Here is a 17,782-nt window from a genome sequence, read left to right as displayed (position 1 = left end):
GCTTTGAAAAAAAAGCCAGTTTTCCAAAGCTGCAAATAGCATCTTCAGCTTTTTCTTTTGATTTCAGCTTATTCTCACAGCAGCTTCCAAAATCAGCCTTTTTTTTCAGTTTACCAAATACTTAAAACCCTCACAATTTTTTTTTATGGGTGTTTTTTTTAAGCACCTAACTCCCAAACCAGGTCTTCGTCTTATCGTGTTGTATAGGGTGGAGGGTGGGCTTATTTCAATTTCATCCGCTCACAATTTAACAGTTTACCGCTGTTACAAACAACGCAATATCTTACGTCTTTTTTTAGTATTCACGCTCTTCCTTCAGACTCTTCGCAAACGGAAAAAAAAATAAATAAAAAATAAAAAAGCGGAGAGTAGTCAAATCATACGTAATTTGTGGGAGGACTCCACAGCGTAGAGAGAGGGGACTGAAATTAACGATGCAATAATGGCTCAGCAGAGGCAGTCAGGGCTGGAGCGGTTGGGATTACGCGGCCACGATCCCCACCATTCCAACGGCGGAGGACGACCAGATCACCTCGTCGTAGGGATCCGCTCCGCTCCCCACAAGCCCGTTCGGACCCGCCGATCGGGTCGATCCGACAAGGGCCCACTTAGAATCTCCGTTGGCGCCGTCGTCCTCGTCCTCTCTCTAGTCCTCCTTGCCACTCTTCTCGCCTACTATTACCTCTCCCGCAGCAGCGGAGGTATGTATGTTTTGCTTTTGCTTGTCAATTTTCTACAATAACTTTCTGTTTGGTTTCAGGGAAAATGTAGGAAAGGAAAGGAGAGTTAGTTAGTTGTCAATCTTATGCACTTTGAATGTTTGGTGGCGACTGCCTTTGTTTGGTTGCTGAGAAAATATAGAAACAGTGATCATTCTAGTTTAGTTTCTTAGTTGATTTCGCATTTCGGTTTCGGAGAGAACCAAGTGTTTCTGCAATGAAAGATCTGTGTTACAGTTCATTTTAGCTAAGCATATGATCATGTTTTGTTAAGCAGAAAGAGCGAAACATTCGGAGAAAAAGAGCTTGTCACTATGTTTCACTTGCATTCTGAGTATTTAATGTGCTGGTTTGATTGTCGATAATATACAGGAAAAGGATCAACCCAATTAATTGTTTAATTTCCTTTCCATGGTTGTTGAAGAAATGTTACAAAATACGCCTTTACATTTTTGTTATGATTAACTCAACAGTATGTGGTTATGGAAGTATATGGATTCTAGCTCAAGTGATTGCTTTCTCGTGTTGGTGCAGAAATAAATAGTCATGCTGAGGAAGACGACTTGAAGAATGATCCTGACTTTCTCGCAAACGTGACACGTACAGAGACTTCTAAGGTCCTTAGGTTTGGAAAGGGTTCGGTAGTTCATGGCCGAGATTCTAGGTATTGGGATAAAGATGATAGGAGAAGGGATGAAGATTATAACGAGGATGAGGTGGAGCATAGTAGTGCAGGTGTTAGGGATAAATCCACATATAAGGGTGATGTTCCTGTGAGTGTTAAAAGCAGTGACAAGAAGTCCTCAAATGACTACTTAAGTAAAAGTTACAATAGGAAAGGGGGATTGTACAACGAAGCTGGGCGCAATGAGTTGAAAGTTTATGAAGCAGAGTATGAGGCCTCTCTGAAGAACATTCAACAGTATAAGGATGAAGATTTGGATAAGCAAAAGGATGAAGATTTGGATAAGCAAAAGGATGAAGATTTGGTTAAGCAAAAGGATGTAATTGATGTTGATGACGAATATGATGACGGGATTGATTTTCATGAAACTCACATGGATGAATATAATGATACAAGACATCAGAATGATGACCATTTTGGTGAAGAAAAATCACATGATGATGGTAGAGATGTTCCTGATGTTAGAATTAATGATCAAAATGTTCCCGAGAAGGTTGATAAAGTCTCCGCCAATTCATTTGAAAATGACTCTGCTCAGCACTCTGGAAACCTGGATGAAGTTAACACAAAATCCAGGCATGTGAGTGTAATTTCTGGTCAATCTTCAAGAAAGTCGCGGTCCGGTACGAAAAAGAAAGCTAAGCGCCGCAAATATTCTGGTAAATTATCTGTTTGTTCTTGTAGATTGGTGTGTGTGAACCATGTTTAATTACATTTATCTTTCATTTATTGATATTGGATTCAGCTTGCACTAGTGAAATGCATCTTGGCTTCTTCTTCTGAATCTAAAATTCATTTGCACTTTGCATGCTATTGATTGTAAATTAGAATCTCTATGAAAATCAGAGAAGTACTCCTTAGTACAGACAAAACAGTTAGTTCTTATTTCAAATCATAGAAGTGCTACTGAGTGCAGACAGAACAGTTAATTCTTTTTGCAGCTGAGTAACTGCATAATTTCAGTATACTGGTATAATATGGAAGTGACTTTTCATCTACTCCCCATACTATACAACAACATCAAAGCCTTATCCCACGAAATGGGGTCGGCTGTATGAATCCTAGAACGCCACTGCGCTCGGATTTGCACCAAGTCTTCCGTTAGCTCCAAGTACTCCATGTCTTTTCTTAAAGTCTCTTTCCATTTCTTCTTAGGTCTTCGTAGGTCTTCCTCTACCCCTTTTGCCTTGATCCTCAGTCTCGTAATCACATTTTCTAACCAAAGCATATGTAGGTCTTCGTTTCACATGTCTAAACCACCTTAATCGATTTTCTCTCATCTTATCTTCAATTGCGGCCACTCCTACTTGACATCGAACATCCTCGTACTTGATTTTTTTCCTTTCTTGTGTGCCTACACATCCAACAAAGCATTCTCATCTCTTCTACACTTATTTTTTGCACGTGTTGATGCTTGACCGCCCAACATTTTGTACCATAAAGCATTGTTGGCCTTATTGTCGTCCTATAAAAATTTTCCTTGTGCTTTAGTAGCATAGACGGTCGCACAACACACCCGATGCACTCTTCCACTTCATCCATCTAGCTTGTATTCTACGGTTGAGATCTCCATTGAATTCTCCGTTCTTTTGCAAGATAAATCTAAGCTAACAAAAGCGTTCACTCTTTGGTACTTCTTGATCTCCAATACTCACCCCTATTTCATTTAGAACCCCATTCTTGCACTCTATATACTCTGTCGTTGACCTACTTAGGCGAAGACCTTTAGATTCCAACACTTCCCACCAAAGGTTAAGCTTCGCATTTACTACCTCCTGTATTTCATCTACGGGCACTATATCATCTCCAAAAAGCATGGATATCATCTTGAATATGTCCGTTAACTCATCTATTAACAATGCAAAAAGTTAAGGACTTAAAGTTGAGCCGATGAACCCTATGGTTATGGGAAAGCTTTCAGTTTGTATTTCATGAGTTCTTACTGCAATCATTGCTCCATCGTACATGTCCTTTATTGCTTGGATATATGCTACTTGTACTCCTTTCTTCTCTAGAATCCTCCAAAGAATTTCTTTTGGACCCTACCAAACGCTTTTTTCAAATCTATAAAGGCCATGTGCAAATCTTTAATCCTTTTGCGTATCTCTATATAGTTTCATCAATCTCTGTCAGGGATAGATTGCCTCCATAGTTGAGCGCCCTGGCATGAATGCGAATTGATTGTTTGAGACCCTTGTCTCTTTCTAGTCTATGCTCAATTACTTTCTCCTCCCAAAGCTTCATTGTATGACTCATTAACTTAATACTCCTATAGTTCATTTATGTCACCCTAATTCTTGTAAATAGGCACCAAAGTGCTTTTTCGCCACTCATTTGGTATTCTTCGTTTTCAAAATCTTAGTGAAAAGGTTTGTGAGCCATGCTATACCCGTCTCTTCAAAGACCTTCCACACTTCGATCAGTATACCTTTGGGACCCACTGCTTTTCTATGCTTCATCTTTTTCAAAGCTACAACCACTTCTTTTTTCCTGGTTTGGCAATAGGAGTAATTTCTACACTCCCCATACTATATGTCCTTAATTTATTTCAATTACTACAAAAAAGGAAAAGGAAGCCGCTAGATTACTACAGCGTTCTCAAGTTGTCGGTAGTACAATAAAATCATGACCGTAGTGTTGAGTCCTTAAACTTCATTAACCTCAAAGGAACCGATCATGGTTTTGCTTGGTTAATTTTTATGGTTCTGTATCAATACATTTTTGGCTTCGCAAATTTGGCATGTCTTAAACTTATACGTATTGCCAGTCCTACATGCACTAGGTGGCACTGGAAGAACAAAACTTGAGCTTGGCAATGATTGTTTGATGCTGCTCCTTATGTATAAGAACTGGTTTTGTGAATCATGATATTTTCTTGTGCATGTTCTCTTGGAGTAACAAATTTCAGGTGTTTATAGGAAGTGGTTGTTAGGAGTAAATGCTGTGAATTAGACCATGACTGGTTGGAAGAGCCATTATACCTGTTTTTTTTCTGGCTTGGTTTTTGAAGGATTGTTTTATGCATATAGTTGAATGTGTCTTCATGACAGGAGTTGTCCTTTGATCTAGCAACTTTAGGGGATGCTCCTTGTTGCTGCTGTTGTGTTTTTGACACGTCATAATGAAATTCTTCAGGTTCCTCTTGTGAGATGAAGTTTTTAAACTCTAGTGCAATGCTTATAGAGCCTTTAGAAAGTCGAAAGTTTGCAAGATTCAGCTTGCAGTATGCTGAAGTAGAGGACAAGCCTGAAGGAGAAGAGCAATGGGAACCGAGATTTGCGGGACATCAATCTGTGCAAGAACGGGAAAATTCCTTTTTGGCACGTGATCAAAACATAAAGTGCGGCTTTGTTAAAGGTCCTCAAGGATCCCCAAGCACTGGATTTGACTTGGCAGAAGATGACAGAAATTACATCAGCAGATGCCACATCGCTGTTAGCTCTTGTATCTTTGGAAATTCAGATCGCTTGAGGACACCTTATGATAAAATGGTAAGGAGGTTCATTTTTTATGGGGGAACAATTTTATACTGTTCTCTTAAGGATGTAATTGCATTTGTTTGATGTTCTCCAGTTTTCATATCATCTTTCTTGTCAAGGAAAAACAAAAAAATGTTTCATATCATCTTTGTCAAGCATTGGGCTTTTACCATCCATTGACACAGGAGTAAATTGAAGTTTTACGCCATGACATGTTAAGCTGGGTTTGATGAATGAAAACAAAAGGGAATATGGACTATTACTCATGTCATATGTAAGTGAAATATGGAACTATAACTCATAGGATTAACGGTAGACATTATACCTTTTACACCATATCATGCCTTTTGCTTCATGTCATAACTTTTACAATAACTTTTACACCTACCAATAAATAACAATGTTTCGGGCCTTTCTCTTATTACATGGTTGTTCAACTCTCACATGATAGAGCAAGTCCAGTGCATTTCTAGTGAGAAAAAGGAAGTCAATTACGAATCTCCAAGGTTTGTGTTGTTCATTACTGAACTTGTGGAATATAGTGTCTGCTGTGTACTGTGATTAGAGTGGAACATGGACCTTTTATGATCTAAGCTTGCAACACTCTTTTAAGTTGAAATTCAATGATGTGCAATGTAGACCAACACATCAAATGTAACTTTGGGATTGAACTTGCTTCACTATTTGGGATAATCTCAGACATTCTTCACTTCATCAGGTCCACTTTATGCTCAGTAGGATTTTATTTTCCCATATTTCAGAGTTGTGATTTTTCTTGTCCCATGTTCTGGTTAAATCACACATTTGTTTATATGATTCTAATACTTGGGCTGGTCTTCTTTAATGGTCTTATAGTTATCCACTGGAAATTTCCAATAACAATGCACTTTTTAGTTTATTAATTTTTTTTTTTATCTTTATTCAGTTTAAAAAAAAAAAGAAGGTAAGATTCTTTGATTTAGGCATAAATTTGCAATAAATGGCATAGCCAACAAAGGGGAAAAGAAATACAGAGTAAAAAAGAATGGTGACCCAAGCGAAATTCTCTTGATTTCAGGTCTCTCGTTTGTCAAGGAAGAATGTTTGTTTTGTTATGTTCATTGATGAAGTTACTTTGCAAACCCTAACTGCTGAAGGGCGAACACCAGATAGGATGGGTTTTATTGGTTTATGGAAGATTGTGGTGGTGAAGAACCTACCATACACTGATATGCGGCGAGTGGGAAAGATACCAAAACTTTTGCCTCATCGCCTTTTTCCTTCTGCAAGGTGAGACTTTGACTACTAAAATGTACTAATTGTCATGTTGTAGGTGGTTAGTTATACTTAGTAGCTGCCTTTAAAGGTTGTAAAAAAGATGCTAACTTGTGTGTGTATGCATGTTAGTTGTGTAGATTATGTTGTGCGTGTGCATCTGTGTCCATAATAGTTATGAAAAACAGTTATTAAATGTGAGTCATTACTCAAATATTCTGCTCTCAGTAATCAAGTCTTACCGAAAATGATTCACATCTTGAAGAATACTAGGAAGTGTGACATTAAGCCAACAATTGAGGAATATTACTACAATAGGACTTGTGCTTTTGTATGCTTTGCTTGTTGGGTATGTTCATTTGGTGGGTGGTGTTTTTCCTTAGCTCGTCTAAAACCCTTCCATAAATTTTCAGGTATTCAATCTGGCTGGACAGTAAATTGCGCCTCCAACTTGACCCCTTGGTCATATTGGAATACTTTTTGTGGCGAAAAGGTCATGAGTATGCAATTTCCAATCACTACGACCGACACTGTGTGTGGGAAGAGGTTGCACAGAATAAGAGATTGAATAAGTATAACCATACCGTCATAGATCAACAATTTACATTCTACCAGGCTGATGGCCTAACAAGATTTAATGCCTCGGATCCCAACAGGCTTCTTTCCAGCAGTATGATTTTATTAAATGAGAAAAAAGAGTGTTTTCATTATAATATTTTGACTGCAATGCGCTTGCTTGTACCAATCCATGACATAATTTGTTTTATCACATCTGCAGATGTACCAGAAGGGTCTTTTATCATCCGGGCGCACACTCCAATGTCAAACTTGTTTTCCTGTCTATGGTTCAATGAGGTTGAGCGTTTTACCCCTCGTGATCAGCTAAGTTTTGCTTATACATACCAGAAGTTAACAAGGATGAATCCGGGAAAGCCTTTTCATCTTAACATGTTCAAGGTATGATTGGTTATAGCCAAACTGAATATAAACTAGGTGAATAATTTCGATTTGATTCAATTACCGTAAAAATTACCTCTTCTCACCTCAAACGACATGAGGTGAATAGTAAGAACCGACATGAGGTGAATAGTAAGAATAACAGTGCTTGGATGCCTTATGGATAAGGACTAAGAAGTTATTCTCCTCACAAGCTTATGTGGGTAAATCCCAATTCACACCTCAATCTTGCGAGGAGGAATACTCCTTATGCATAAGAAGCCAAGCATTTTTCTCTTTAAGAATAGAAAAAAGGGGCGTGGATTGGATATAAATTTCTGCTTCTCTTCTGTCAATATCGCAGGATTGCGAGAGGAGAGCCATAGCTAAGTTGTTTCACCACAGGTCAGAAGAGAAGAGGAGTATTCGGAAAAAAGCAACAGAGTAGAGTTTCTTTGGCTTTTCTGCAACTGCTTTATACAAATGGTGTTTGGCCACGCTCCACTGTGTAGAAGTGCCGACTGGCTACACGGTACACAGAAATTTTGCACTTTCAGTGTGAGAAGACTATAATGATGGTTAAATTTTCTTTTTCCAGAGAGTTCTTGGGGGTGAAGTAAGCGTTGCTGCAGCTGCTTTTGCCGCTGATTCCGCTCTTTAGAAAAGAAACATAACCCTGCAGGCAAGCTACATTGGCTTCTTGGTTGTATTCCTCTCATTTTTTGATTCGTTGCTCCATATCTGGATTCTGGAGGCAAGTGAAGTCGCAACACGCTTACTGCAACTGACACTGTATCCAAATCATAGGTCGATTCATGCATTTTACACCAGATGGATATTTTTCGGTTTCGTTGTTTTTGTAATTGCTCGTTCAAGCATGTACCATATGCATATATTCTTTTAGGCAATACAATTCATTTCTCTGAACTGACCTTGTAATCCACTTTGCCCTCACTTTTTACTTTAAAACCCGTATTTCGGTTTAATTTGGGATATACTGGTTCAGTTCGATCTTCGTTAAGTTGAAGCTCAGCTCCCTCTACCTTTCGGTTTAAAATGCTACCGGTGGACAGGCAACTGTTTTCCCTTTGCACGCTATTATCCAAAATGTTTCGATCGATGCGTATTTATTTCCCTTTGCACATTATAATTACCTCAGAAAGTGTAATATTTTCTTTCATGGTCAGTAATTTCATGAGAATATAACCTGTTTGGTATCCTATTTGAAATTTTTTATCATTTCTCAAAACATTTTTTAAAGACAATTTTCTTTAAAACTCAAAAACTTGATTGATTTTCAATTTAAAATTTTTAAATCTTACGATTTAAACTAGACAAAGAGATCTAAAAAGAGAGGGTCGCATGAGAGGGAGAAAGAGGATAGACGAGAAAAGAAAGTAAGTGATGATTGAAAGAAAGAGGAAGAAGAGAGAGGATTGGACGGGACAAAGAGGAAGGGGAATGAGAAAAGAATCGAGAGAATGAATAGAGTGGATTGGAGGAGAGACGAAAAAGGTTAAAAAAAAAAAAAGAGGAGAGAGAAAGAATAAAAGAGAGGGAGATAGATTTGGAGTGAGGGGAGGGTGAGTTTAAGTTTAAAAATTCTAAAAACTCACTTTTTATGTTTTTAGAGAGTAGACTATTTTTTAGTTAGTCTTAAGTTTAGTTTTTTAAAATAGTCCTACGACTCCTACCAAATAAGTTTTTAAGTCGTAAAACTTGAAAATTGTTTTTTAATTTAAAAAGTTGGCTTCAAGTAGAGTACCAAACAGGCTCTAAAGATTTTCATATAAACGACCTTAAGAATTTGAAATTTAAGCTTCACTGCAACTATTCAAACAACTGCTACAGCTTCAGAATATGAGGCTGCAAAGCTATACATCTCTCCAACTAGAAGAAGGAATTAATTGATAAAAGTGGTAGCAAGAGCAAAGAAAGCTCGACAGATACGCCATCACCACTTGCAAATACACTAATATACCAAAACTTCCAATAGTTACCTAGACAAAGATTTACTGCTTTCTGAAAAGACTAATAATGCCATTGGCAAATGACTTCATATTCCCCCAAAGAGATGATGTCTTCGATGGCTCTGCATCTTCAGCCTGCGTACTGGAACGCTCTCTGCAAAACGAATAATTTTGTATTACATCCAAATCAAACTCAAGAAAGGGTGTTCAAGTGAAATGTCTAGTTTAACACTTGCCCACATAACTTAATTGTTGATAAAGAGATTCGGATGAAGAGACTGAGCATGGCCTTTGACCAAACTTTTATCGAAAAAAAATTAAAATAAGTAGATTTGACATTTTCAGATGGGATTAGCTATTATGCCTTCATCGCATATAATTATCGTGAATTGAGAGCTTAACCATGGAAAACGACAAGGAAATTACCATGCTCATTGGTTTGCTAACTTCTGACTCATGGATTGGTGGTTCGTTAACATTCCACCAACCATGGTAGAAGAGGTAACATACAAAGATAATATCATGTTCCTGAACTTAAATTTCTGCATGTGCTTAGGGCCCTATTTCTTTGATAGGAATCAAGAATATTGAGAAGAGAGAAGTATAAAATAAGACAGAAAAGGAAGCGGCAAACGAAAAATGAAGACCAATCCAGAAGAATTATATACAAAGGAAAATTCCTTGAAGTGCTTTGGATAAGATAGAGAGGCCTACAAGCAAATCAGAAATACAATCGTATTTATCTTGGGCAGATATGCGAGACGATAAGACATAATACTTCATAGCTTGAACCCATGGAAACACAGTTACAAGCAAATCAAACACTAATCTTTTATCCGTACACTTAATGTCCATCCTTATACCAGTAAGTAATTATGATTTTTCATTCAATTACATTGTCCCCATGCCCAAGCATGACATAAATATATGAGAGAAGGGGCACATGAAGAGCTACAGGGTTAAATAAAAGCAGAAGAGTACCCTGACTAGGAGTATCAATGAAGTTGAACTTATAGAATTAGATGGAGATCTCAACCATAGAATACAAGCTGGATGGATGAAGTGGAAGAGTGCATCCGGCGTGTTGTGTGACCGCCGTATGCCACTGAAGCTCAAGGGAAAATTTTATAGGACGGCAATAAGGCCGGCGATGCTGTATGGCACAGAATGTTGGGCGGTGAAGCATCAACACGTACACAAAATGGGTGTAGCGGAGATGAGGATGCTTCGTTGGATGTGTGGGCACACGAGAAAGGATAAGATTAGGAATGAGGATATCCGGGGTAAAATAGGAGTAGCCGAAATTGAAGGAAAGATGAGAGAAAATCGGTTACGGTGGTTTGGACATGTGCAAAGAAGGCCTACTGACGCTCCGATTAGAAGATGCGACTATGGGACAGAGGTTCAGGGCCGAAGGGGTAGAGGAAGACCTAGGAAAACTTTGGAAGAGACTCTAAGAAAAGACTTAGAGTACTTGGATCTAACGAAGGACATGACACAGGACCGAGCACAATGGCGTTCTAAGATTCATGTAGCCGATCCCACTCAGTGACTTGGATTTTCCAAGTCTCCAACCGAGAAGTTTTCCTCACTCAGGAAATTAAGGGAACACTACCTCAACCTACATGCTCCACTCACAAAGCTCCAACAAAAGAAAATTCAAAGAACTTAGCGAAGAAGGCTTTGGTGTATTTAACACAATACGTTGAAATGAAGGAAAGCTTATTTATTGATATCCCCGATAAGCTACAAATATGTACATATACATGAGTCAAAATAAACAAACAAGAGAGAGCCTTCACAAAGGTTGCCTAGGAGAAGTCGCAGCAGTCGGTAGAGCCCCAGAAAGAGAAGGCACCGGAGGGGGATCATTCGGAGCCTCAGTACTGGACAGAACCCTAGAAGGAGGAGGCATCAGAGGTTGATAATTTGGAGCTTCATTACGCGGTACAGCCCCAGAAGACGAAGGCAATAAATGCCTTTGGAACAAACCCACAAATCTCTGATGATCAAGTAAAACCTGACCATCAGATTCCTTCATCTGGTCCAGCTTCCTCTTCATGTTTGTAGCATAGTCATGTGCGAGACGGTGCAACTGTTTATTCTCATGCTTGAGCCCTCTAATCTCCTGTTTGAGACTCATCACTTCAGCCGCCAATGATTCAACTTGGCGGGTTCGAGCAAATAGGCGTTGGGCCATATTAGACACAGAACCTGCACACTGAACACTGAGAGCCAGAGAATCCTTAACAGCTAACTCATCAGATCGTTTGGAAAGTAGTCTGTTATCTTTGGGAGTGAGAAGGTTCCTGGCCACCACCGCAGCGGTCATATCATTCTTCATAACGGAATCCCCAACGGTAAGAGGACCAGTAGGGGAGACGAAGGATGGGCGCCATATGTTGTCTGGAGAAGGCGGGGCTGCCTCTTCAACAAGGTTCAAGTCAAAACGACGGTCGGAGGGGCCAGACATTTTCAAAGGTGTTGAAGAGAGAAGAGGTCGAACAAATCAAGATCTTAGAAGTGTAAGAATGGAGCTTCTACTGGTGGAGATTCAAGTGTGCTTTGGAACTTAATGCCAGCCCCTATAAAAATCTGCACTCGACGGAGCTTCAGAAATCGAAGAGGCGCCTGCTCAGAAATCGAAGAGGCGTTTGCTTTCTCAAAAGCTGGGCTGCTCAGAGACCACGAGGGTCGATCTCAGAAATCGAAGAGGCGTCTGCTTTCTCAAAAGTTGGGCTGCTCAAAGACCACGAAGGCCGATCTCAGAAATCGAAGAGTCGCTTGCTTTCTCAAAAGTTGGGCTGCTCAGAGACCACGAGGGCCGATCTCAGAAATCGAAGAGGCACCTACTTTTCCAGCCTTGGCAGCACCTGTCACACGCACACTCAGCTTTGCGGAAATTATGGGCATTCTGTCGAAGACTTCTGGTGAAGTAGAAAGCACATGAGTCTTACTGTTCAATCACCCACTTCCCACACGCAATAGTAGCTCATGTGTATCACAGATAACTTTGCCAAAGTTCTCTGCCAAAGTTGAGCACGTGAAGCTTGCAGCTTCCACTACATCGCTCTGACCAAGACGGGTAAAAGAATAGCAAAGAAACAGCACTAACAAAGTTTAGACACATAAATTTTGAAGGTCTAGCTACCCCATATTATTACCCACAAGGGTAAAGGAACAGTATCACTGCTGGATAATTGGAAAGTCCCTGTGTGTTAACCTCTGTGCTTCGTGGCAAGGTAGACTAGCAAACAGGCCCAACCTTTACTCACATTCGAGAAAACACTCCCAACAAGATTGCTTGCTCCAAAATCGAAGAGGCACCGTCCTCCGAATCTCGAGAGCCAGACTCCCAACATGACTACTTTCTCAAAAATCGAAGAGAGGGTAAAGGAACAGTACCATTGCTGGATAATTGGAAAGTCCTTGTGTGTCAACCTCTGTGCTTCGTGGCAAGGTAGACTAGCAAACATGCCCAACCTTTACTCACATTCGAGAAAACACTCCCAACAAGATTGCTTGCTCCAAAATCGAAGAGGCACCGCCCTCCGAATCTCGAGAGCCAGACTCCCAACATGATTACTTTCTCAAAAATCGAAGAGACACCGCTCTCCGAATCTCGAGAGCCAGACCCCCAGCATGATTGCTTTCTCAAAAATCGAAGAGACATCGTTCTCCGAATCTCGAGAGCCAGATCCCTGATAGGATTGCTTGTTCGAAAACCGAAGAGGCAACACTTTCCCAACCACAAGAGCCGGATCTCCTTGGATAAAGCTGTCTGTAATCTTCACACGCAACATCAGCTTTCCACATACCACAGACCACTTTTTCAAAGTGCTCTGACAGGGTAAAGGAATAGCATTACTACTTGTTGTTAAGGAGACTCTTATATATGTCAACCTCTATCCCCAACGGACAGACAGACCTGCAAAAATGCTCAACCCTTCCTCATATATGAGAGGGCACTCTCAACGAAGCCTTTCGAAATATTCAGCTTTCTTTCCCCCCGATAATACCTCTGCAAACAAGTTATACTAGAGCAAGAATATCTCATATCATCAGGGTTAAAAGCAAGAGTATCCCATATCATGCTTTTTCCCTGTCTTTTCCTTTGGCCTTGTTCTTACCTGCAAGACAAGGAGAAAGAGAGCAATCAGTCAGCACTTGGAATCAAGCTTCCAGCCAGGAACTGACTGCCTGGAACTTACTTACCTGCCATTGCTCTCGAGTACTCATCTTCAACATCTTATGCTTCCAGGGAAGATACCGCATCTGCCTGAGGAACAGATAGGGCAAGTGAGAAGGATACAAGGAAGCATGTGGAGACAAGCGTAACAGCACACGTGCCGATACATCCATTACTCTGTCAAAGCAAAAGTATCCCATATCAGTGGGGTCGAACGTACTCTAGATTTGATGGACTTGTTTTGACCCTCAAATTCTTCAGTCGGCCTTATACTCTGGAGGAAACCAGAAAACCCTCCAGCTCAGTTCAAGAATAAGCCTGTGGAAAGTTACTTCTTCAAAAGCAAAAGTATCCCATATCATCTCTTCTCATTTTTCTTCTCTTTATCCTTCATGCTGCCTGCAAGATAGGGAGAATGTGAACAATCAGCCGGAGCTCTGATTGCTTACCTTGTCTGTCACCTCTTTCAGCAAATCCCCTAGCTCGGCAACTTGAGGGACTCCTACTACATGGTTTGTATCGCGCTTGACCAAGCCTGAAACTACAAGTAAGCTTCAAGTGAAATTGATACATTACCTTGTGCATCTCCACCAGTTAAAGATACCACCCCTGGATGGAGGAAGAGTACTTCCAGAGAAGATGCCACATCTACCTATGAGACAGATAAGGCAAGTCAAGACGATACCACATTCCGATACTTAGAAGTTTCGTGATTACGAGATCATTCTCCCACAATATTTCCTAATGTCATTTGTACTAAATCATTCACCTGTACTCACTAAAGGAAAGCTTGAACCTATGTACTTGTGTAAACCCTTCACAATTAATGAGAACTCCTCTATTCCGTGGACGTAGCCAATCTGGGTGAACCACGTACATCTTGTGTTTGCTTTCCTATCTATATCCATTTATATACTTATCCACACTAATGATCGGAGCAATCTAGCGAAGATCACAAAAAGCGACCGTTTTCGCTACCTAGGATATATCGTGCAAGAGAACGGAGAATTAGAGAGAGATCTCAACCATAGAATAGAAGTTGGATAGATGAAGTGTAAGAGTGCATCCGGCGGGTTGTGTGACCGTCGTAGGCCACTGAAGCTCAAGGGAAAATTTTATAGGACGGCAATAAGGCCAGCGATGTTGTATGGCACAGAATGTTGGGCGGTGAAGCATCAACACGTACACAAAATGGGTGTGGCGGAGACGAGGATGCTTCGTGGGATGTGTGGGCACACAAGAAATGATAAGATTGGAAATGAGGATATTCGAGGTAAAGTAGGAGTGGCCGAAATTGAAGGAAAGATGAGAGAAAATCGGTTCCGGTAATTTGGACATGTGCAAAGAAGGCCTACTGACGCTCCGGTTCGAAGATGTGACTACGGGACAGAGGTTCAAGGCCAAAGGGGTAGAGGAAGACCTAGGAAAACTTTGGAAGAGACTCTAAGAAAAGACTTAGAGTACTTGGTTCTAACGGAGGACATGACACAAAACCGAGCGCAATGGCGTTCTAGGATTCATATAGCCGACCCCACTTAGTGGGAAAAGGCTTTGTTGTTGTTGTTGTTGTTGTATCTTTCACAACATTAATTGCAGACGAACTAGTAGCATGGCTCATTCAGAAGAATAGTTTGGGCACGATCTTTGGGCTGAATATTGTAGATAACCAATTTATTTATCTTTTCACACACTAAATGCATATGAATTAGAAGTGCACTGATTCAGAAGCATAGTTAATTGTCGCTATCCAGTATAACCATACGCCATGTCCTGTATGAGGATCGAAGCTAATCATGGTATGAGAACATAAGGTGGCTACAAGTTCTATTCAGGTGACAATTTTTCCCACTTATCTATGTAGAAAATTTTACAACTATGTAACTAGTAAAAACATAGGATACCGAGCTGAGAAGTGTTGAGCGAATGCTTCAAGTTCTTTCTTACCGGATTAAAAGGGTCATATATCTGGTGAAAAATGTTGAGAATGATCGAAGTGGAGACTAGAGTAGATGAACACCAAAATTAAGGCAACCAAGTTCATACACTAATGATGTTACACACCAAGTCCATAAATGGGGGTAAGGCTAGCCGATATTCACCTCTCCCAGACCCTACGTAAAGCAGGAGCCTTGTGCACTGGGTACGATCTTTTTTTTTTGTCTTTGTGGTACAAGCCTCCGATCTTAGTGTGTCTAATACAAATCTATATCCATTTGAGCATATCTTAGGTGGCAAACAATTACATCAGATATTTGAATGTCGATGATAATGACATTGCTTTACAAAATAGAAACTTACTTGGAAAGTTTGTCTGGCTCAGGGACCTCTTTATATTGCTCTGTTTTACGCTTTGAGTCATCATATTGTTTTATCATATCCTTTGTATCACCTAAACTTGGATGAGCAACTCTACTACTTTCCCCTATTGGCAGATCTTTTTCTTTTGCAACAAATTCATGTTGATCAGCTTGGGCTTCCTCTGTTTGACTACTCTTCGGTCCCTGAAAGAGAAAAATACAAAAGAGATAAATAGAAGTATGCTAACATGGAACATCATCCATTCACGAACAGAAAAAGACTTTTATTTATGACAACCCTGACATTAGTTTAAAGGCATTGAAATTTTGAAAGAATTAAAGAACCAAGGTTTAATGAAGAACCTAGCATGCACCTCACGGATTCGAAGAAAGTTCTTGAACAAGGATGGATTCAATATCACAATACATTAGGGCAATAAATCAGATGAGAAGAAGCCTCATATAAAATTCAATGCAATAACATGAGGAAGACCTAGGATGCAACATTTTTGTGTGCTTCGACGAAGAATACATTGCATAAGTTATTAAAGCATACTATAGTACTATTAAGGTCGGCTACTTACTGGAGTGGTAACCTCTTCAGACACAACGTTAACTGAGGAGGAAGTCTGGGCCTCTTCTTTGGGTTCTAAATTCCCGCCATTTGCACCGTTAAGATCAGTATCATATGTCGCCTTAGAATCAATTTGAACACTGACATCAGCTGACATCTCACTGGTTGAATTCTCTTCAACTTGAGTCACAGATTTAATTTCCCTACCTTCTTCTTGCCTTGGCAAATCATACATCGCCGCAGAAACATTTTGAGCATTGGAATCAGCTGGCACCTCACCGGTTGATTTCTCTTCAACATGAGTCAAAGGCTCAGTTTCGCTAACTTTCTGTTGTACTGGCAGATCCTCAATGGCAGGACACGAGGGAGACATCTTAGCTCTGTACTGCAGCTCCTGAAGGATGCTCTTCACGACATAGTAAGAGCCACCCAATTCTTTCTGAGCATATGAAACGGTAGGGAATGCCCCGGCATTCTTTGCTCTGTACCTGTAAATGATAATCAATGTAGCTTCACTTAATCCCTCCTTACCGAAGATTCGAAACCCCAAAATAAAATCGTATAACATTCTACCAAATCAAACTTCAAAACAATGACAAAACTCTCTAAACACAATAATTGATCAACAATTCAAATAAAAACCATCAAGATCAAACACAAAATCAGACCCGGTATTTCATATCATAATATAATCTACTTACTGGTTGACAAAGGATTCAAGCATAACTTGGCGCTCCGCTTTGGGAAGCCTTTTCCCCTTAACTTTGGGTTTGGGGACATTTCCATTCGGTGCCTCCGCCTCCCCCTCTGCCTCTGCCTCGGCAGCAGCCGCGTTAGAGTTACTAGCGTACGGCCGTCGGCGCCACCCACTCAATACTGTAAAAACCCACCAAAAAAAGAAAACATTAAACACATAATCTTTGATCAAAACGTATTTTTCACGTCGTACTTCGATTTTTCTAGTGTAAAAAGGAAGAGAAAAATTACCAGATTTGTGGGGGCAGTTGGAGTTGAAGGAGGAAAAAGTGAGGCGTCGTCGTAACATGCTCTGTGCATTCAAATCGCTCAGTCGAAATCCATCTCTACATTTGCATGTCGTCGCTGTGCCTTCGATTTTCTCTGTAAGAAAGAAGAGAGGGAAGAGAAAAGAGAAGCAAAAGGGTTTTACGTTTTCGGGTGTTTTTTGTTTCGTGGGTCGGTCTGTCGTCTGATCAGAATTCCAACGACTTGGAATCTGTCCATACAAGGCCCATTCTTCGGATTCTCAAATCTTACAGCCCATTTTTCCCTTACTTGGAGCATCTGTGCTGAAATGCCTTGAAATGGGACATGGATCCTCTTCGGATCCAGTTGTCCTAATCCACCTAGTCAAATCATCCGAACTACTGAAATTTGATCCAACAATTACAAACAGGGACTCACTTTAAAAGTCATAATAACTTTAGCCGTTGGATCAGGTCCGAATGATTTGACTAGGTGGATTAGGATAACTGGATCCGGAGAGGATCCATGTCCCTTGAAATGGGCATTTTATATATTTTCTTTGTTGAAAAATTCACAGAAAATAAATTATCCATCTTAGCTGAAAAATGTAAATAAAAACCTAACATTAAATTCTTTTTACATCTTTTTGTGATGAGTCCCACTAATCAAAGATAGAAAATTGAATGGGATCTCAA

General features: G+C 40.1%; 2 protein-coding genes across 2 annotated transcripts; one reads left to right on the top strand and one right to left on the bottom strand.

Annotated features, from left to right (window-relative positions):
• The first annotated feature begins 257 nt into the window (after positions 1 to 257).
• LOC103444846 (uncharacterized) lies at positions 258 to 8,000 on the top strand. The gene is made up of 7 exons (XM_008383791.4): positions 258 to 701; positions 1,254 to 2,063; positions 4,540 to 4,895; positions 5,941 to 6,152; positions 6,551 to 6,807; positions 6,916 to 7,094; positions 7,438 to 8,000. Exons 1-7 carry the CDS (start codon positions 443 to 445, stop codon positions 7,519 to 7,521), a joined length of 2,157 nt encoding a protein of 718 aa, XP_008382013.2. The 5' UTR covers positions 258 to 442; the 3' UTR covers positions 7,522 to 8,000.
• Positions 8,001 to 8,855: 855 nt separating this feature from the next.
• LOC103411980 (uncharacterized) lies at positions 8,856 to 17,299 on the bottom strand. Its single transcript, XM_029109463.2, has 5 exons — positions 17,091 to 17,299; positions 16,805 to 16,979; positions 16,114 to 16,591; positions 15,531 to 15,733; positions 8,856 to 9,197 (listed from the first exon to the last, which is right to left on the bottom strand). Exons 1-5 carry the CDS (start codon positions 17,146 to 17,148, stop codon positions 9,086 to 9,088), a joined length of 1,026 nt encoding a protein of 341 aa, XP_028965296.1. The 5' UTR covers positions 17,149 to 17,299; the 3' UTR covers positions 8,856 to 9,085.
• Positions 17,300 to 17,782: the final 483 nt, after the last annotated feature.

Source organism: Malus domestica, chromosome 10 (assembly GCF_042453785.1).
Source record: "Malus domestica chromosome 10, GDT2T_hap1".
Taxonomy (NCBI): domain Eukaryota; kingdom Viridiplantae; phylum Streptophyta; class Magnoliopsida; order Rosales; family Rosaceae; genus Malus; species Malus domestica.
Note: the sequence above shows the minus strand (reverse complement) of the source record. Positions and strands in the feature narration are given on the sequence as shown.